Source organism: Globicephala melas, chromosome 2 (genome assembly GCF_963455315.2).
Source record: "Globicephala melas chromosome 2, mGloMel1.2, whole genome shotgun sequence".
NCBI classification, from domain to species: domain Eukaryota; kingdom Metazoa; phylum Chordata; class Mammalia; order Artiodactyla; family Delphinidae; genus Globicephala; species Globicephala melas.
The window spans coordinates 127,508,680-127,531,323 of NC_083315.2; the positions used below are offsets into that span (position 1 = coordinate 127,508,680).

The 22,644-nt window shown below is 37.9% G+C and overlaps 1 protein-coding gene across 2 annotated transcripts in view; it reads right to left on the minus strand.

Annotated features, from left to right (window-relative positions):
* Positions 1–22,644, minus strand: part of SOS2 (SOS Ras/Rho guanine nucleotide exchange factor 2) — a 99,361-nt gene that overhangs the window by 61,954 nt on the left and 14,763 nt on the right. For both annotated transcript variants that reach the window (XM_030854909.3, XM_030854910.3), the window contains exons 2-4: positions 10,841–10,966; positions 8,284–8,415; positions 7,176–7,340 (exon numbers count right to left, since the gene is read on the minus strand). In XM_030854909.3, the coding sequence (XP_030710769.1) occupies positions 7,176–7,340; positions 8,284–8,415; positions 10,841–10,966 (423 nt within the window). The remainder of the gene's footprint in view (positions 1–7,175; positions 7,341–8,283; positions 8,416–10,840; positions 10,967–22,644) is intronic.

Here is a 22,644-nt window from a genome sequence, read left to right on the forward strand (position 1 = left end):
AAATCTAACTCAAAAATATTTCTTAAATCTGGTCAATTCTCTCCATTCCCCTCCATGCTTCAAATCAGACTGTTAAGCAATCACATCTATTAAAAGGTCTTACAATATGATCTCCCTGCCACTGGTTTCTTCCCAGCCCCATTGTCAACGACACTGGATTTCATTGCTTTCAGCACACAATTCTAATTTCATGAAGATAAAGGCCATTCACAATCTAATCCCAGCCCACTTCCCTAGCCTCATCTCCTGTGATACTTTAAAATCCATCTTCTCCTCATTGCCCCCACCTCCACGAAACTTACCCTCCTGCCATCATTACCTCTGATTCCCAGCCACATTAGACCTTTGAAGAAACCACTGGGGCTGCACAGAGAATTAGCTAATGAAATCTGATTTTAAGCAGACAGAACAGAAGGTATGACACAGAACAGTCTTCTCTTCCCCACCAGAGATACTTTTAAAGTAGTCTGTACTTGCTCTAATTTCTTACTTCTCAAGCTCACTACTCTATTGAAACTGCTCTCACTAATGACCTTTAAATATCGTTTTGTTTTCTCTAGTTATTAACACAGCTGACCAGAACTTCTTAAAACTTTCTCTTCCCTTGGCTTCTCATACACCATTCGGTCAGTGAGGCCTCCTTCTCTACTACTCACTTTTTCCAACATCCACTGCAGGGTTCCATTTTTGGAACTGTTTTGGTCACACAACACCCAAAATCCCGAATGTAAATGCTATAGGAGTCAGGTAGATAATATCATGTTAATACATAAGAAGAGGTGATGGGGAATGTGGCAAACTAGAAGGTGCATGCACCTAAAGAAGAAAGGCACTGTTCAATGCCAACTATTCTGTCAGGCCTTTTCATTTTCTTTTCTCAAGAAGAGTCTGGAATATAGATTTTATGAAGAATTTTCATATTTGTAAATATAAACAGACTGCAAATAATTCAAAATTTTAAGAAATAAACCTGGAGTCCTTATTCACTATCAGGCCACCAATCTGAAACATCTACTATACTTCCTACTGAGTGAGCTCAACTTCTTAAACGATTTTCAGTTACTAGATAATAACTCCCTAAACATTTATCTCAGCATCTCTTTGGACCCTAGGCAAGTGTTACCAGAAGCTTGCTAGATATCTCTGTCTGACAAACCTATACATGTACACTCTACTCCAGAATCACTAATCACAGCATCATCTCCTTGGCTGTCATAGCTAGAAAACTTGTCACTACCCTAGACTTAACACGTCTCCAACTTCCACACCAAATCAGTCCCCAAATCCTGTTAACTCCAACTCAGAAACAGCTCTTAAATCTCATCAGTTCCTTCTATTCTCCTGTCTAGAATGTCTGCTCCTACTTCTCTTTCCTTCCAACCCTCACATTTATTCATCTGATAAATCCCTAGCCATTTTCATCACTTAGCTAAAATATAATTGTCTTTGTATAGCTTTTCCCAACTCTCCCTGAACTCTATCAAAATCTTTTCCATTGGCTTCAGTCCTCCATTAGCAATTCTCTCTCTTTTCTATATAAGCACCTAATTTATATTGACATTTCTAAGGATAAGAGCCATGATTTCATCTTAAAATCCACAGTATTTGATACACAGTAAATGCACAAAAGATACTTACTTAAAGAGCATATATGTAGGGCTTCCCTGGTGGCGCAGTGGTTAAGAATCTGTCTGCCAATGCAGGAGACACGGGTTCGAGCTCTGGTCTGGGAAGACCCCACATGCCGTGGAGCAACTAAGCCAGTGCGCCACAGCTACTGAGCCTGCGCGCCACAACTACTGAAGGCTGCGTGCCTAGAGCCCACGCTGTGCAACAAGAGAAGCCACCACAATGAGAAGCCCGTGCACCACAACAAAGAGGAGCCCCTGCTCGCCGCAACTAGAGAAAGCCCACACGCAGCAATGAAGACCCAACGCAGCCATAAATAAATATATATATATATATTTTAAAAAAAGAGCACATATGCATTTTATGTTTGTAAACTGTTAAACTTGTAATGAAAGGCTAAAGCCCAAGTGAGTTAAAGATCAGAATAAACGTTAGGACAATAAAAGCATTTTTTTGGTCATGTTCCAAACAAGAATAATAAAGGAGAATTGGTTCTTGGAACAGATGGAGTAATATTACAACAAAAGAAAAAATACAGAAGAACTCAACTTCTATAACACCTGGGCTCACAGAAATAAACTTCTTCAGAGCAGCTTTGTGCTCTCTTACTCTCTCTTGCCTTTCTTAAACATGAATTTTCCTCTTAAGCATGTATGTTCTATTTTTCCAGTCTGAATATTATTTTCCTTAATAGTTACAAGTATATTAGGGGTTGAGCTCTAAAATTCCTTCCTATGACCATCTAACTATTCTCAGCAATCTTTGATGTGCCAGAATACATCATATAGTCAAATGCTGCTTTTATTTTTAAGTGTAGAAAAAAGGCTGGTTCTCAAGTTCTCTATCAAATTATACGACCTTGTCTAGGAAATTACACAGATTCCTAGAAAGCATTTATTTGAATAGTTTATTAAACAGATGGTTTGTGAGCTCTTGAAATAGTGATCACAGGACATCAGTTTAGGTTTACTAAGACCACACCATGTCACACTAATCTCATTAATCCATTCACATGACTAGTCCCACAAATAAAGTCATCTGTATCTTAGCTAAACCTAGGACAGTCTCTCATGACAAACTTGGAATCACAGTAGAAAAAGATGGGCAGGGGACTTCCCTGGTGATCCAGTGGTTACGACTCTGCACTCCCAATGCAGGGGGCCCGGGTTCAATCCCTGGTCAGGGAACTAGATCCAGCATGCCGCAACTAAGAGCCCGCAGGCGGCAACAAAGACCTGGCGTGCTGCAAGTAAGACCTGGCTCAGCCAAATAAATAAATAAATAAATGTTAAAGAAAAAGAAAGAAAAGAAAAGGATGGGCAAACTACACCCCATAGGCCACAGTGAGCCCACTGTCCTTTATGTAAATAAAGTTTTACTAGAACGCAGCCCACACTCATTGGTTTATGGCTTCCTTTCTGCTACAAAGGCAAAGATGAGTAGTTCTAAGAAAGACGTATAGCCTACAAAGCCTAAAATATTCAGCCACCCATCTGGTCCTTTACAGGTAAAGTTTGCTGACCCCTGAATTAGACAAAGAGGTAAAACAGTAGCTGACGAAAAGGCCATAGTGAAAAAAAGTGGTCATTTATTAACCTGGAAGGATGCCTCTAATAACATACATGAGAAGTCTCATCTCTTAAACTTTTCCAATATTTTTAACAAATAATTCCAACTAAAACAAAGTTTCTCAGACTGGCATATATTACAAAAAGCTGGTATGATATCTACAATGATGAGTGACAAAATTCGATTTTTATAGTATCTTGATATGCTAGAGCATAGTCTCAGTAACATTACGGTTTTATAGAGAAAAACTTGAGTTCAAATTTAGATGAAAAAATATCAACAGCACAAGCTGTAAGAAATCAAAGATATAAGAGTATCTCATGTGGAAAGTCCCAGGGAGCTGAAACATCTGCAAATTCATTAAGCAAACAGAGTGATATGTGTGCCCAAAAAAGTTAATGCTGAAATTATAAAAGAACAGCATATAGAATAAAGGAGGTGAGCCTTTCATTGTACTCTGTGTTGGTCAGACCAAATCTAGACTGTTGTCTTTAGTTTTAGAAATCAGTGTAAGAGCAATGCAATAATGAGATCTGAAAATCATGTCACAAAAAGATTGGTTTTCAAAGTCTCAAAAGGTAAAATTTTAGTACATGGAAAAAAGCTTTAAATAACAGAATGACTTATTCTGAAAAACAGTTTGGTCTTATCTAATGTAGTCCAGAAAAGAGATTAGAATTAGTGAATGAAAGTTAATAGGAAATTCAGATGCAAACTATTGTACATAGTATGGATAAACAACAAGGTCATACTGTATAGCACAGGGAACTATTGATATATTCAATATCCTGTGATAAACCTGTGTGGATTGGTCTCTTGTAATTCTGAGACTGTGTAATTGTTTAGAATTTAACTACTTTCGCCTTTAAAAAGAGTCATGGAAAAGGTAACTGACTCAGATATGGAATAAAGTCTCTCCTTCCCACAGTCCCTCAATAATCCTGTACAAGGCCACTGTTTGAGGGCAGGGGGAGGGGAGGAATAGGGCAAATAAGGTAGGAATCCCTACCCGAGGGTGTGAGGAAAAGGTGAGGGGGCCCGCCTCAGCGTGCTAGCTCCTGAGAGGAGTAGGGAGGGTGTTTACTGGGGGCGGGGGGCGGGGGCTCACAACCTGGCACAAGACGTTAGAGATCATTCGGAGTAAAGAGACTATCCATATGATAGGGCAGCTTGATTCACAGTGCTGGAGCCCTCGTGGATAAGAAGGGTATTTGCACGGGACGGTGGACCAGCAGCAGCAGTGGTGCAACATGGGATTGTCAGAACTTGAGTGGAGTATGGAGAATGTATACAGAGAAGAAGGGTTTCTATGCCAAAATAGGGTGCCTACACCAGTGGGGGGAGAGAGGCCTGCTGGGAGACTGGTCACATACAGAAGGATTGATCAAATAAATAAATGTATTAAGAAAAACAGGAGCCAGGTTTCTCACTATCAGATAAGGGAGTTACAAGTGTAAAAAGGGGAGGCTAAAATGAATCGTGTGGTGTTGAATGTGGATTGAAGAGATTGAAGAGATCTTATATAAAGAAAGATGAGAAATAAATATAAATGTGTATGTATATATGTATACACAAACACACACACACACACACTCCCTAATTCTGCCCTCTAAGAGACCAGAGCAGTGACACTCCAATATCAATGAGCTCATCTAGCACGAAGATCTTGGTTTCTAAATACCATTCTCACTAAAAGGAACCAGGATTTTTTAGAAACCAACTAATTCCAGGCTTGAGCAGCAGGTAAAGAACAAGTTGAACCTGGAGCATCTTGTGTCAAAAGAATGTGTTCAAAGAATGATAGGGACAGAGAAGCCAAATTGAAGGAGTTCCCATTGGCCAAATCTGAGACAATCTGAATATTAAATAATGAAGTGACAGGTTATGTTCCACTGAATAAGAATCAATGAGTCCATATTAAAATAAACAAAATAAATAAATTTAACCTGTGATGAGGAACAAGATATTTACATAGCCTTAAAATATTCCACAAAATATTTATTAATTACAAAAGGGAAAGGAGTCCTTTAAAGTAGAGAAGCCTAGAGGATGAACCCTTAATCAAGTGATCAAAGTGACTATCACTAGTAATGGGATACAGTGAAATTGTATGTTGTGTAAGAAAATGCAATGAGAAGAACTCCTATGATATTCCTGCCACAGATCCATAACCTAAATCTTATCAAGAGAAAACATCAGAAAAAACTAAAGGAAGGGGCATTTTAAACATTAACAGGTATAATCCTTAAAAACGTCACGGTCATAAAAGTTAAGGAAGAATGAAGAACTGTTCCAGAATGAACAAGGAGAAAAAAGATGCATGACTACTAGACACAGCACGTGATTCTGAACTGGATCATTTTGCTCTAAAGGACATCACCGGGACAAGTGGCAAAACTTGAACGGGGTCTAAGGATTACATAATATAATGTATCCACATTCATTTCCTGGATTTTGATTGTCATACCGTGGTTATGCAGGAAAATGTTTTTGTTTGTAGGACACACTAAACTATGTTGGCAACCTACTCTCAAGGGGTTTAGGGTACAGGGGAGTATTTTTATTGTACATACAACTTTTCTAAAAGTCTGAGCTAGAAACAAAGTTAAAAAAACCATGTAATCATTTTTTTCATTTTTTCAGAAGTCAAAATAGAAATAACAAGGAATTTCTACTATGAAATTTAAGTGAAAAATCATTTTTGGGACTACAGCATAGTACAATCACTCTCAATCATAACTGCACATCAGAATCACCTGTGATAGTTTCAAAAATTTTGAAAATTCTGATGCTTAGAGGCCCATCCCAGGCCAAGTAAATCAGCTCTGGGGGTGAATGCAGGCATCAGTATTCTCTACAAGCTTTCTGGTAATTCTGATGTGCAAAGTGGAGAACCACTGGCATGTGCCAGGTCCTGGGGTAATTCACGCTTAGAGGTCTAGTTCAGGTATCTTCTCTATGAAATGTTCCTGGTCCCCCCTATGCCAGAGTTACTCACTTTCTCCACCACCTTTGATTTATTTGTATAATAGTTTTAATTACATTGTGCTGCCATTATTTGGTTATAATACTTTTATTTCCCACTAAAATAAATTCTTTCTAACACAGGGATTGCTGATTTGTTCACTGCTGTATTTTCAATGCTCAGGACAGTGACTGACACATAAGAGGTACTCAAAAATGTTGATTTAAAAAGTAAGAAAAAAAGGAGGGAAAGTGGGAAGGGAAGAAAAGGAGGAGAGAGGAAAATAAAGAAATGACTCAATTTCTTTCCTCAGTAGCTTACAGCCAGGAAGAAGATAAGTAACAAAAAATTATCAAAAGGAAGTAACTCTGGCATGGCAAAGTCTTCTCTCTACCTGTGCCCCAATGACCCATGCTGTGAAATCAAAGCATGTTTTTCAAAATTACTTCTTAAACGTATCTGAATATTCTGTATTTATTCTCTTTCTTAAAATACAAAACTCAAACTACTTTTCTTAAACTGGTTTGAGGCTTTGGATGTTTTTTCCTGTAGGTAAAAAATTCTTGCTGGAAAAAAAGAGATTCTCATCCTGTCACATGCTAAAAAACCCGAAAATATCATTGTTAGTCTGTAAAGCCACCATTTTTCTGTCTTCCAACACCAGTCACTATAAAAATCACTAATATAATCATGTATTAAAAAACAAAGGTATAGGGCTTCCCTGGTGGCGCAGTGGTTGAGAGTCCACCTGCCGATGCGGGGGACATGGGTTTGTGCCCTGGTCCGGGAAGATCCCACATGCCGCAGAGCAGCTAGGCCCGTGAGCCATGGCCGCTGAGCCTGCGCGTCCGGAGCCTGTGCTCCGCAACGGGAGAGGCCACAGCAGTGAGAGGCCCGCACACCTCAAAAAAAAAAAAAAAAGTGTATATATATATATATATAAAAAACAGAGGTATAAGTGACATATAGTCTCTATCATTCAGGTTAAGTTTAAATACCTTTTAACACTTACCTTATCTGCACACATTGACACTTTAATGTCCTGTTGGGATATTTCATAATGTCGGATATTAAAAACATAATTACCAGCCAATTTCAAAATATCAGCTGAGATATACTCTAGTACAGCCACAATATATAGGGACACATGGTAGTCCACTTTGTACCCTAAAACTTCCTGTGGAAAAAATAAACAATTTAATTCCAAAAAATGGCAGCACTGTCAAGTAGCAGTTAAGCACTTAAAAATTTTATTTAACATTCTTGCTTATAAAGAACTTTCTGTAAACCAAATATCTAAACTCAAAGGTACCACAGGATATAAAATGAGCTGTTGGCTCAGTATCAGGGTTTCTTTTTGTCTCTCTCTTTTTTTAAGAGACACGTAATCTAACAAATCTGCCTTCAGTATCAAACAAGAAGAGATGATTGATTCTAAGACAGAAATCTTGGACTGGACTTCCCTGAAAACCTCTTGATACATTATCTGAAACCCATCTGATAAGTATCTGCTATCTTCAAGGATCTTGCTTTAATTAATATCCCCAAATTACAATGGTTTCTACTAAGGGGAGGATGTGTGTGTGTGTGTGTGTGTGTGTGTGTTGGGTGGGGGGAGGGGGAGTCTTGAAATTGCTACCAAATAGTATTCAAATCCATGTACACCAATTATTTTCTACAGACTAAATAATATTCCCTAGACAACTTTTCTAACGTATAGAAAAATATCTGTGATAAATACAGATTTAAAAACAGTTCTGAACTCACAGGAGCTTTCGCATTATATATTTTATTAATCAACAAAAAGCTGGAAGTCAATCAGGGGTAGCCATCATTAGAAGATGCCACAAAGATGCATTATTTCTTATCATTAACCTTTAATATTATTTGAAAAGCAATATGATTTCATCAAAGCATACTTCTTTTTGTTTTTTACACATATTAAGAAACATATATATGCATGTATGTGTATAAATAAGTGTACACACACTCAAGTGCACATACACGATAAGACCATGCTATATAAATACACAAATACTATATAAAGTATTATTTGTTAAAAATAACCTCCCCAATGCTTTTTTGTGTCTGTTTTTTGTTTGTTTGCTTGTCTGTTCTACCTTCAATGAAGGATGGATTTTGTCCACAGGCAGTAAGAGAGGATTTCTTCGTTTTCGTTTCTCTATGGCAGACTGTGCATCAGCAATAGCCCATTTATCAATTGGATGAGGAAAGGTCTTTTGAACTCGTTCCTGTTCAGATCACAGCAGAACTACTGTTAATAGAAGTGCTCATAAACAGAAAATTCATACAAAATTAAACTTTATCATCATCCATAACACCAGCAGCTAATAGTAACATAGCATATTCTGATTCCTGCAATAAATGAAGTTTTTTTGTTTAAAAAAAAAAAGATCAACATGCTATCAAGATTCTTCCACATAATTCCCATGGGTGAGGAAAAAGGTGAAGTTTAAACAGAAAGCTTTAAGTGTAAGCATAATTAAGATAAAATGGAAAAAGGAAAAAGTAATAATATTAGGGGAGATTAAAGCAAACATAAAATACTCTATCAGTGATTTTAAGGTCAAGGTTTCTAGGGTTAAAACTGTTTACCTAGCAGAAGTTAACTCATTATTAATAATTACTATGCAGTCTCTCTCCTGCTAATCTCAGAGCTTTATAGAGAAGAATTTTAAAAGAAGAAATATCATGTACCTCTTAAAGGATCAAGTGTGTGGCAGAGCTCAGAATGGTTTAAAGAAATATATCTCTTGGCAAAAACAATCCAAGCCTTTTACGTTACTATTTTGTTCATCTAATCTTAAATGTAACCAGTAATTGGCATGAATAATGAGAAGTAATGATAACTGAATGAAACTCCAATTTAGCAGGATTTCCTATTTTTAAAATTATATTCTCAGCTTCTAACATATTTAGCTTCTGAAAAGTATACTTTTATTATATTTACTTATGTCCAATTCTTACAGCAGAGAACAGGGAAACAAATGCTTTAATTCCGAGAGTCCCTGAAAATCTTAATAGGTCTATTACTCCAAATTAAGATTATCCCTACACTGGAAGTTGTTGCCTTGTTATAGAAACAATCTTCAAAAGAAAGGTGATATAAACAGTATAATGCCAAAGTAACTTTTAAAAGCTATACTGACGGATATTTCTAAAAATCTAGAAATACTCCCATGTAACTGAGCCAAAACAAATATTTCAGCTCTGAATTACACACGATCTTTTAGAGGTATATGTATGTATATATATACTTTTAATCAATGAGTAAAATGTTTATTCTATACTAGTCCTTTATTGAGGTAATATTTATATGCAGTAAAATGTACAGATCTTAAGTGTACCATTGAATGAGTTTTGAAAAATGCTTACATCTGTATAACCATCACCCTAATCAAGATTACAGAAAATTTCTATCATCTTAATCTCACCCTTCATAGGCAGCCACCATCCTGATTTCTATCACCATTACTTTTAGCTATTTCTGATTTTTATGTAACTGGAATCATATAATACATACTCTCCGGGGTATGTCTCATTTTGCTCTATATAATATCTGTGGATTGTAGCTATGTTATTGCGTATACCAATAGTGCATTCTTTCAGTTTACAATACTACTAAGTAGTATTCCATTTTATGAATCTATCACAATTTGTTTTCCCATTCTCTTGTAGATGGAAACTTTAGTTGTTTCTGATTTTTGCCTATTATGAATAAAACTGCTTGGCTATTCATGTATAAGTCTCTTTGTGAAGATATATTTCCATTTCTCTAGGGTTGAATACCCAGGGGTAAAATTGCTGGGTCATAGGCTAGATATATATTTAACTATAAGAAACTGCAAAACAATTTTCCAAAGTACTTTTGCCGTTTTATACTCCCACTAGCAATGTATAAGAGTTCTAGTTGCTCTACATCTCATCAATATTCCATGTTATCAGTCTTTAATTTTATCCCTTTTAGTGGGTGTGAAATAGTATCTCATCGTAGTTTTAATCTCTATTTCCCTGATGAATTATGAGCTTGAGTACCTTTTCATATGCTTATTGGCCATAAGTATATCTTCTTTTATGAAGTATCTGTTCAAGATTTTTGCCCACTTGGGTGAGCAGGGTATCTTTTTATTACTGACTTGTAGGAGTTTTTGTTTGTTTGTTTGTTTGTTTTAACATATTCTGGATACAAGCCTTACCTTACAATTCCTTTGTAAGGAATACATATTGAAACATTTTCTCCTAGTCTGTGACTTATACCTTTTGTATTTTCACATCAATTTTATTCTTTGATATTTACAGTGTTTTGAGTCCTCTGCAAAAAAACATTGGTTTAACACCAGCTTATAAAGATATTCTCCCGCATTTTCTTCTAGAAACTTTATAGTTTCAGCATTTATGTTTAAGACTATGATATATCTTGAACTAATTTTTGTGTGAGATAGGTTTCAAGGGTTTTTCCCACCATAAATTTATCCAGTTGTTTTAGCACTTTTTTTGCTGAAAAACTTCCCTTTCAGAATGAACTGACCATATATCTCCCATTATGATTTCAATGGTTTTACCTTCCATAATAATTTAGAATGATACAGATTTAGATATAAAAATTAATTTGTACAGTGGTTCAATGACTTTTTGAAATAACAAAATAATTTTTACCTCCACATCTTGAACAGTCCTTGGTTGGGCCATGCATAATTTATTAAGCAGCTGAAAAATCAGCTCTTCAATATAATAGAGAGACTCTTCATTAGCTGAGAGATTGGGATGTACTTGCTCCTGAACCTTTAAAAAAAAAAAGTTCTCAATTTAAGTACAGGCAAAATGATATTTATTAAACAAAAGTCAGAGAATCTTATATATAATTTATAGTATTTTACCAGAATGGTTACTCAAATACAGATATAAAACAAAAAATGAAGAAAAACTGTATTTGTTGGTCTCTGTAAACTTTTCTTAACTCAGAGTAGTGGTTCTTAATCTTTTCTAGACTCTGAAAATCAGCTGAAAGCCACTGGCCCCTCATCCTTACCACCAAAAAAGCATATGCACATAAAATATTCTACACGATTTCAAAGGAAGCATGGATACCCTGAAGTTAATTACTAAACCTACTATGTACCAAGATCCCAATCAGGGAAGATATCAATCACTCTCACAAAAGTCGTGAGGCTGCTAAATTTCTGTGGTAAGAGGAGAGGCAGCCATCTGTGATAACTTACGTGATAACCTGTACATGGTTTGGGTTTTGCCCTTCCTGTGACAATTATAATCCTAATGGCTTCTCTCCCCTTTGAGTAGAGCTACTGCAGTGCCTCAGTGGCTTGCCTACATGCGTCAGTGGATTACATGTGACAGTGAAGCTCAGGTGCTGGGGGTGGGGTGGAGGAAGCTGTCGGCTGCGTGTAGGCCAGTGGTGGAGCTGCAGGCACAATCTGCCCTGTCCTTGCTTCCCCACAGAGGTCGGGCAGAGGTGCCCTGCTCCAAGCTGCGTTTTCCCTTCCCCAGAAACAATGCCATTCTTGCTCCCATTCCTACACATCCCCCTCTGGCTCAGGTGAAAGCCATGCCACTGTTTACAGAAAAAAAGTTCAGATGCTTTTGGCCACTGGTCTTGAATCTGCCCTCTCTTTCCAGTGATGAGATCCCACTCCAGAGGCATTTTCTGAGAAAGGTGGTTGGGGCTGGTGGCTATCACTGAAAAGTGACGCCAGTGCTGTACCGCCTAAGTGAGTCAGATGCTGCTCTGCAGGCTGGGCATGGTATCAACCAACCTCACTCTCCCAGGTAAGCAAGGCGCAGGACCCTCTTCACTTGGCCTGCCGACTCCATTACAAAACTGTTTTCCTACAGTTCAAAAGCAAGCCACCCCCACCCCTTGTCCCGGTCCAAAGGGCAGAGCATTTTAGTGAGATCTACTTTGTACATCCCTAGCAACAGTTAAGTCCCTGACATTGGGGCCAAATTCTTATTGTGAGACATACATACCCATCCGGCCTTCCCCAACTGTTCCTCCCAAATTTACTTTTGCTTCAGATCTGGGCCGGGTACCAAATAGAAGACTTTTTGATCATCAGCTACTGCTTGAAGCCTGTTTTCTACAAGGACTCCAAAGGCTGAAGTCTCCCAGGGCACAACATGAGGACAAATTTCTCATCAGATAAATGTGGCCTCAAGGAGCTTTCCTTTGTTAGTGTCTTCCTCAGACCATGTTTTCCCATTATATTCCTCTGACCCCCTTTTCAGTCAACAGGTGAAGTTCTCCCAGCCCACAGAGGCAGTAACATCATCTTTTGCATCTCCTCCTCTCCTCTGGCCATCTTGGGAAGCAAAATATTATCTTTTAGCCCAGGCTTCACAGCCACTCTTCGTGGGCAGCCCCCATCTGGACTCCAGACCCTGGCCTAGGTGAAGTCAGAGGCTTTCTGACAGATTTCTGAATGGATATTACAGGGATGGAAGGGCTCCCCAACCTGCTGTAGGGAATAGCCTGAGAAGACATGTGTTTGGAATCTTAATATTTTGGCACATGGCTATGTCCATTTTAGGATCTCTGGTGGGTCTGAGATATTTAGGTGTGGGTTAAAGGGACAAGGAGTCTTTTTCTTAGCTAAAGTTTTCAAATACTGTTTTGAACAGTGACAGCTACTCTTTATTGCCAGCCCTTCTGGGCATCTCACCGCCACACCATCTTCTCTAGTGTTAACAGGATCTCTGGTCTTAGAAGCCTGCCTTCAATTCCGAGCTATCCCAAGTAACTGACTGGCCTTGGTATTGGCTGCAACCTTCTGTTAGAACCACACAGGTTCCACCCTCACCTGGCCAGCCTGGTTACTTGGGCCAGTAGGTGCAAGTGACCCTTCCAAGGAACAGGTGTTGATGACTTCAGCATTCAGGGACCCTTTGTGTTCCCCCTTACCTAGAACCCTTAGACTACTCCTATTCTCTTCTCCCTGGAAGCCTCTTTCCAAGAGCCCTATTTTTTAGAGCTGAACTGCACAGATTATAGCTGCTATCATACTTAGTCAAGGAAGAGAGAAAGAAGGCCCTCAGGCACGAACTTTCAACTTCTCTCAAGCCAAACCAGTTTAAAATGAAAACTCTAGCAGAAGGAACTGGATTTCCATTTTCTCATGTCTACCTGTCTTCCCCCTATACTCTAAAGTTACCTGTTTCTAGCAAAATAGAAGGGAAGGAGATGCATGCCTAGCAATACTTCCCCCTCCTCCCCCATGCCCTTCTTTGAAGGCCTCAGCTCGGCTGTTCAGGCCACATCTCTCCTCCCCAAGCTCTTCTCGCTCAGCTTGGTGTCCAGCATCCTGAATATTCCTCAGCAGATTCATCTTGTGGGCTCAGATTCTGGGCTCTCAGTTGAAGGCAAGGAGCCAGATTCTCCAGCTCCCTGCAGGCACCGCAGGGACACTTAGGGAGAGGAGGCTGGCTGGGGGCCTAGGAATGTATGTGCCTGTCTGCCTCCCTGGCAGGCTGGTGAAGGGTGCAAGCCTCAGCTTACTGAACCACAGGAAAGGCTCACAACTAGTAGCAGTATCTTCCAGGTAGGGCTATCCTGGAAATAAGTGCGTGTGAGATGGAGAAATTGCTCAGAGTAGGTTTTTTCCACAGCTGTTGTAGGATTGCACATTTTAGACCAATCTTGTCCAGTATTTTTCCTGTCTTAACTTTTGTATTTTTTTTGTTAAGCCAACAAGTCAAGAATTTGGCCCTACGGGGGGATCCATGTGGTAGGCAATAACTTCTCTTTGGTCAAGGCCTTCATAAAGGATTCGTTCATCCCATTGTCTGTTCCCTAGCCCCACACCTAGGTGAAGACCATGGGGAGGGAAGAATTTTGAGGTCAGTACAAACCAAGTAAGTCTGTAAATTAAAGCTGTTAGTTTTCCTCTGGGAGGGCATTTTGCATCAGGCCTGGGCTATGTGCAGAATCAAACCTGGCTGTAAGTTAGGATAGGCACCATTTGGGCTTCCCTGGTGGCGCAGTGGTTAGGAATCTGCCTGCCAATGCAGGGGACACGGGTTCGAGCCCTGGTCAGGGAAGACCCCACATGCTGTGGAGCAACTAAGCCTGTGCACCACAACTACTGAGCCCACGTGCCACAACTACTGAAACCCACGTGCCTAGAGCCCGTGTTCCACAACAAGAAGCCCCTGCAATGAGAAGTCCGCGCACTTGCAACGAAGAGTAGCCCCTACTCACCGCAACTAGAGAAAGCCGCACACAGCAATGAAGAACCAAAGCAGCCAAAAATAAATTAAAAAAAAAAGAATAGGCACCATTAAATTTGGGGTCCAGAACACTGGGAGAAAGGATTGTGGAGTATGTCATAAAGGTCTTCAGTGCGTCTGGGCCCACCTCACTACTCTGGGCCAGCCTGACTGCCAATGTCCACATTAGCACACACTTGAACCCCTCTGCTGAACTCTAGCCCTGCTCCCCTATGTAGGTCAGAGGTTTGGCCTCTGGGTTTGGGAAGAGAAAACTGCCATGCCGAGAACCCTCAGGCCCTGGAGTTGGGTACTGGCTCTTTTAGCCAGCTTTTGTGGGAACTGTCTTTGATTGAACCACTAAAGAAGCAAAGGGGGTATGTATGAGGTTCCAGCTACCCAAGACAGACCAGATATTCCTCAAAAACAGCTTGGGTTCCTAGCTACAGACTCTACGAAAGTGAATCAAACCCTTTTCCTCACATTTTTCTTTCCAAATTTATTTGCTTTTAAGAACTATAAACTTCTGGCTATTGTTTTTCTTGTTCTCGGGGCCCCTGGGTAGACAGACACAGCTTGATGATTTCAGAGCAGATATAGGCCAAGAAACCAAGGCATTGAGTGCTGAGTCCAGACAAATGATACTTATATACACATCCAAATTTGAAGAGAAAATGTGTTTCTTTAGGTTTCAAACACTGTAATAGATATAAAGCAAAAATAAAAACCTGCTGTAAAGTTAATAAATAAATAAAATAAACCTACTAGAAGTCTATGAACCCTAGCAACAGAGGTAGCCCTGAATAATCATACTACTTTACAGGTTACAGAGGTGCTCTATGAAGTAGGTGCTAGTCAGATTTCTTTTACAATGGTATATGCTGCTTTCTGTTGCCACACAGCTGTGCTGAGCCTCTTTTGTTGTTAAATTTCTTTTTTTTTTTTTTTTTTGGCCTTACCGCATAGCATGCGGGATCCTAGCACCCCACCAGGGATCAAACCTGCACCCCCTGCAGTGGAAGCACGGAGTCTTAACCACTGGACTGCCAGGGAAGTCCCTGTTGTTAAATTTCTTAAAATTAGAATCTAGTAATCTGTCCTAAAAAATAATCCAGTCAAACTGAATATGAGGAAAAAGAAGGTAAAAAATAGTGCCTAGCGTTATAGTAGATGTCATGTAAATATCTGCTGAAAGAATGATTAAGAGAAAAGTATTGTTCTAATGCATGGTATTAGGAGGATATCAATGCCACTGACATAATAAGAAAAAAATTTAAATAGTCTCATAGTTATTTTGGAAAACTGATGCGGTAGTTAAAAATCTTCCCACAGGGCTTCCCTGGTGGCGCAGTGGTTGAGAGTCCGCCTGCTGATGCAGGGGACACGGGTTCGTGCCCCAGTCCGGGAAGATCCCACATGCCGCGGAGCGGCTGGGCCCGTGAGCCATGGCCGCTGAGCCTGCGCGTCCGGAGGCTGTGCTCCGCAACGGGAGAGGCCACAACAGTGAGAGGCCCGCATACAGGAGAAAAAAAAAAAAAAAATCTTCCCACAAAGAAAACAGCATTAAGTTGACCACTTCATTTAAATTCTCAAAATTTAGCATAAAATTGTTCATTATAGCCTCTTGCATTTTTAAGTTCATAGAAACTTCAGTGAATTCTTTTCTTTCATTAATATCAGTTATTTGTGTGTCCATTCTTTTCTTGATCAGTCTCTCTGGGGTTTATCAATTTTATTAATCTTTTCAAGAACCAACTTTTGGCTTTGTTGATGCTCTCCATTTTATGTTTGTTTTATATTTCATTTATATGTTTCATCTCCATTTTTTCTTCTGCTATTTATTCTTTTTTTCTGACTTCTTGGTATGGATACTTATTTTCAACCTTTCTTCTTTTGCAATATGTATATTTTGTCTAAGAACTACTTTTGTAAAAAACCCACAGATTTTTATATGGAATATTTTTGCAGTCATCCATTTCAAAATAACTTCTAATTTCCATTATGGTATCTTCTTTAACTTTTAGAATTTAAGTATACTTAAATACTTTAAGTATACTTCTTAATTTCTAAACACAGGGTTTTTTTTTTCACGTTATCTTTTTTATCAATTTCTAGAATAATCACACTGTGGTCAGAAAAAATACTTTCTATGATTTCAATTTTTTTGAAATATGTTAAGACTTGCTTTTATAGCTCATTGCATGGCGTTAGATGGCTTCACTGACAAACTCATCAAACATTCAAGGAAGAAATGCAACAATCTTAAGCAAGCTTTCTTGAAAAACAGTAAAAGAATAAGTAGACTTCTCAAGTTATTTTGAGGCTAGCCTTGATATAAAAACTCGAAAAGATGAAAAGTACAGCTCGTTTTCACTCATGAACCTAGAAACGAAAGCCTAAATAAACTATTAGCTAACTTAATTCTGTAATATATTAAAAAAAATTATACAACATGACCAAGCTGGATTTATCCTAGGAATGTTAAGTTGGCTTAATGTTGGAAAATCAAGCAAAGTAATTCACCATGTTAACAGATTAAATAAGAGAGAAAAATAATATGATCTTAAACAGATGTAGAAAAAGCACATAAAATTTTGAATATTCATTCATAATCAAATCTCTTAATGAACTTCCTGAATTTGGTAAAAGATATCTACAAAAATCTACAAGAAACATCATAGTTAATGGTAAAACACTGAAAGCTTTCCTTTTGAGATTAGGAAAAAGGCAAAGATACTAGCTATTATGATTTCTATTCCACATTGTACTGGAGGTCCTGGTCAGTGAAGTACAGCAAGAAAAATGAAAGTGTAAGAATCAGAAAAGAAGAAACAAATCTGCAGATGATTTGATTGCCCACTGTGATAGTTAATTTGATGTGTCAACTTCTGGGCCACCAGGTACCCAGATATTTGGTTAAATATTATTTCTGAGGGTGTCTCTGAGGGTGTTTGTGGATGAGATTAACATTTGAACTGGTAGACTGGGTAAAGCAGATTGCGCTCCCCAGAGTGGGTGGACCTCATGCAATCCACTGAAGGCCTGAATAGTAGAAAAGGCTGGGTAAGAAAGAATTCTCTCTCTCTGCCTGACAGGTTTTCAGTCTTCTTTTGCTTTTGGACTAGAACTTGGACTAGAATTACACCATCAGTTCTCCTGGGTCTCCAGCTTACTGACTGCAGATCTGCACTTCTCTGTCTCTATAAGAGAGTGTGTGTGTGTGTGTGTGTGTGTGTGTGTGTGTATTTCTGTTTCTCTAAAGATCCCAGACTAATACACCCATGAAGGAAAATAAAAATATGGTACACATAAATTATTTCAAATCATAAAAATAAAATGTTATTTCTGTGTAACAGCAACAAAGTTAGAAAATAAATTTTTAAAATAACATCACTTACAATAGAATAAACATTATAACATGTATCTTGGAATAAATCTTAGATAAGAAGTACAAGACTCCTAGGGAGAAAAACCAGACTATAAGAAAAATTAAAGATCTAAATAAATGAAATAAAATACCATGTTCATGAATTATCAGACTTAATATTGTAAATATATCAATTCTTCTCAAACTGATCCACGGAGTTAATAAAATCACAGTCAAAACCAAAGAGTATGTTTGGTTAAAATTGAAAAGATAATTTCAAAACTTATATAGAAATACAAAAAGCTAAGAAATCAGTCATATACTCTTAAAGAAATATAAGTGCTTGCTCCAATTATTATTGGAATTTATTACAAAGCTACAGTATTTAATAATGTGATACTGATATAATGATAGACAAACAAATGAAAAGAACAGAACAGAGAGTACAGAAACAAGCCCACAGATATACAGACCCTTGATGTACAACAAAGGTGGCATTATGGGCAGGGGGAGGATTGTTGAGGGACACTGGGGCAAGTCGATGAATAGTGAACAACTGGATACCCATATGGAGAAGAATGAAATCAACTCCTATTCACACTCGATACAAAAATCAATTTTAGTTGATTTTAGACCTATTAAATAAATAGCCCTAATAAAGTTCTGATAATATAAAACAAGATAATAGATAATTATCTTCATGACCTCAGGGCAGAAAAGGATTTACTAAACAGAACACAAAAATTACTACCCAAAGTGTGATAATACCAAGTGTTGTTGATTATGTAGAAAAATGGGAACTCTCACACACTACCAATGGCGTGCAAAATGGCTCTATCACTTTGGAAAACTTTGCCATCAACTACTAAAGTTCAAGATAGGCATACCCTATGATCCAGTAATTCTACTACTCAATATTTTATATCCTTTAAAACTCTACAGTCCAATACAGTAGACACCAGCCTCATGTGGCTACTGAGCACATGAAATGTAGTTCTACTGAACTGGAGATGGGCTATAAGAGCAAAATGCATACCAGACATCAAAGATCTAGCACACACAAAAAATGTCAAATATCTCAATAATTTTTATGTTGACTATATGCTGAAATGATTAGATTTATTGGGTTAAATACGTTATTTAAATCAATTCCATCTGTGTCTTCGTATATATTTAATGTGGTTATGAGAAAAGTTTAAATTACATATGTGGTTAATATTATATTCCAATTGGACAGCACTGCTCTAGAGCAATAAGCACAAACGTTTACCAGAAGACATGTACAAGAAGGCTCATAAAAAACATTATTGGTGGACTTCACTCGTGGTGCAGTGGTTACGAATCTGCCTGCCGGGCTTCCCTGGTGGCGCAGTGGTTGAGAGTCCGCCTGCCGATGCCACAATGAGAAGCCCGCACATCACAACGAAGAGTAGCCCCCCGCTCGCCCCAACTAGAGAAAGCCTACAAATTGGAAGGAATTGAGAAGGAATAAAATTGGAAAAGAAGAAATAAAATCATCGCTATTTGCTGATGACATGATACTATACATAGAAAATCCTAAAGATGCCACCAGAAAACTACTAGAAGTATTAAGTGAATTTGGTTAAGGTTGCAGGATACAAAACTAATGCACAGAAATCTCTGGCATTCCTATACACCAACAACGAAAAATCAGAAAGAGAAATTAAGGAAACACTCCCATTTACCACTGCAACAAAAAGAATAAAATACCTAGGAATAAACCTGCCTAAACAGGCAAAAGACTTGTACTCAGAAAACTATAAAACACTGATGAAAGGAATCAAAGATGACACAAACAGATGGAGAAATATATCATGTTCTTAGATTGGAAGAATCAATATTGTGAAAATGACTATACTACCCAAAGCAATCTACAGATTCAATGCAATCCCTATCAAACTACCAATGGCATTCTTCACAGAATTAGAACAAAGAAATCTTACAATTCGTATGGAAACACAAAAGACCCCAACTAGCAAAAGCTATCTTGAGAAAGAAAAACAGAGTTGGAGGAATCAGGTGCCCCAACTTCAAACTATACCACAAAGCTACAGTAATCAAGACAGTATGGTACTGGCACAAAAACAAAAATATAGATCAATGGTACAGGACAGAATGCCCAGAGATAAACCCACGCACATATGGGCACCTAATTTACGACAAAGGAGGCAAGAACATACAATGAAGAAAAGACAGCCTCTTCAATAAGTGGTGCTGGGAAAACTGGAGAGCTACATGTAAAAGAATGAAATTAGAACACTACCTAATACCATACACAAAAATAAACTCAAAATGGATTAAAGACTTAAATGTAAGACCAAACACTATAAAACTTTTAGAGGAAAACATAGGAAAAACATTCTTTGACATAAATCACAGCAAGATCTTTTTTGATCCACCTCCTAGAGTAACAGAAATAAAAACAAATGGGACTTAATTAAACTTAAAAGCTTTTGCACAGCAAAGAAAACCATAAACAAGACAAAAAGACAACCATCAGAATGGGAGAAAATATTTGCAAATGAAACAGACAAAGGAGTAATCTCCAAAATATACAAACAGCTCATGGAGCTCAATATCAAAAAAACCCGAACAATCCAGTTAAAAAATGGGCAGAAGACCTAAACAGCCATTTCACCAAGGAAGACACACATATGGCCAAGAGGCACATGAAAAGATGCTCAACATCACTAATTATTAGAGAAATGCAAATCAAAACTGCAATGAGGTATCACCTCACACCGGTCAGAATGGCCACTATCAAAAAAATTAGAAACAATAAATGCTGGAAAGGGTGTGTTGAAAAGGGAACTCTCCTGCACTGTTGGTGGGAATGTAAATTGATACAACCACTATGGAAAACAGTATGGAGGTTCCTTAAAAAACTAAAAATAGAACTACCATATGACCCAGCAATCCCACTACTGGGCATATACCCTGAGAAAACCATAATTCAAAAAGAGACATGCACCACAATGTTCACTGCAGCACTATTTACAATAGCCAGGACATGGAAGCAACCTAAGTGTCCATCTACAGATGAATGGATAAAGAAGATGTGGCACATATATAAAATGTAATATTACTCAGCCATAAAAAGAAATGAAACTGAGGTATTTGTAGTGAGGTGGATGGACATAGAGTCTGTCATACAGAGTGAAGTAAGTCAGAAAGAGAAAAACAAATACCGTATGCTGACACATATATATGGAATCTTAAAAAAAAAAAAAATGGTACTGATGAACCTAGTTGCAGGGCAGGAATAAAGAGGCAGACATAGAGAATGGACTTGATGACATGGGGAGGGAGCACGAAGCTGGGGCGAAGTGAGAGTAGCATCGACATATATACACTACCGAATGTACAATAGTTGGCTGGTGGGAAGCAGCAGCATAGCACAGGGAGATCGGTTTGGTGCTTTGCGATGACCTAGAAGGGTGGGATAGGGAGGACAGGAGGGAGGCTCAAGAGGGAGGGGACATGGGGACATGTGTATGCATATGGCTGATTTGCTTTGCTGTGCAACAGAAACTAACACGGTATTGTGAAGCAATTATACTCCAATAAAGATCTATTAAAAAAAAAAAAGAACTACAGTGGTGACAGTTCTGAAAAAAAAACAAAGGAACCAATACAGAAGAAAAGCCAAAGGAATGCCCAGGATGAAGTAAGGGAAAATTATAAGATGAGAGCTGTACAACAGGCATAAAGGTCACCAGTCTGATAAGAGCAGATCAGAAGGCTCTAAGAGAAGCTATCTCAAGAAGATGAAATTATCAGAGTAACTGATGGATCTAAAACTCTTGAGAGGATATTTAAACAACTGGTAGAGAGTTTGAGCTTAAATTAATAAATACACAGAAAATACACAAACAAGAAAACAAGACAATTATTAACTTCAGTAAAAGGTTAGGTAGTAAGAAAAAGTGGTTTAACTATAAATAACATATAGTATAGTATATGGTCATTATTTATGGTTATAATACTATAAACTCTGAATACTGATCCAACCAAAATTAAGATATAACCATGGGGTGGGAGGAGAGACAGGAAGTATATGTGGTTGGAGGGGGAATGTATATGTGTATTGAAGAATATTAAATCCTTACCTTCCAGAGTAGGAAATCAACAGATAATGCCCAAAACAGAAAAGTCATAAGTAGCGATAGAAGCACTTTTTTTCCTTAGAGACACAGAATACTGAAATGAATCATTTTGAAAAATTAAAGGGACTGCCTCTAGGAAGCAAAAAATGTTGTGAATAGTGAGGAGGTAATGCTCTTTTTCGTAACAAGCCTTATAGAGCTATTTATCTTTTTTTTTCCGTGAATAATTTTGATAAAATACAAAGAAATTTACAAGGAAACATGATAAGTGGGGAAGTGAGAAAGAGGAAGGACACATGAAACTGGAGACAATAATTAAAAACTACTTTTTCAAGAAGTCTGGATAAGAAGAGTTTAAATAAGGCAATTAGAAATTCATATAGGACTAACATCCAAAAAACCTGGCTTTATATTTCTTTAGAAATTCCAAATAGATTTGGGAGAAATAAATCTTTCCTCTTACAACCTGCACTTCTTTCATATAATAAGAGGAAACTTAATTACATCCTACCATGTATTTCTATTAGATCAACAGACATTTTAAAAAATATAAAATAAACATTTATATTGGAAGTTCAGCTTGGAGTTCATAAGGCTGTTTGTTATAACATCCTTCCATAAAAGCCAAGGGCCCTAATCAGTAAAAATGACTGTGCATGAGAATTAAGATAATGTCTAATGGATTTTTTTCTATGATTATGATTTTAGTAAATAACCTACAAAGCAACCTTAACACTGAGCATCTG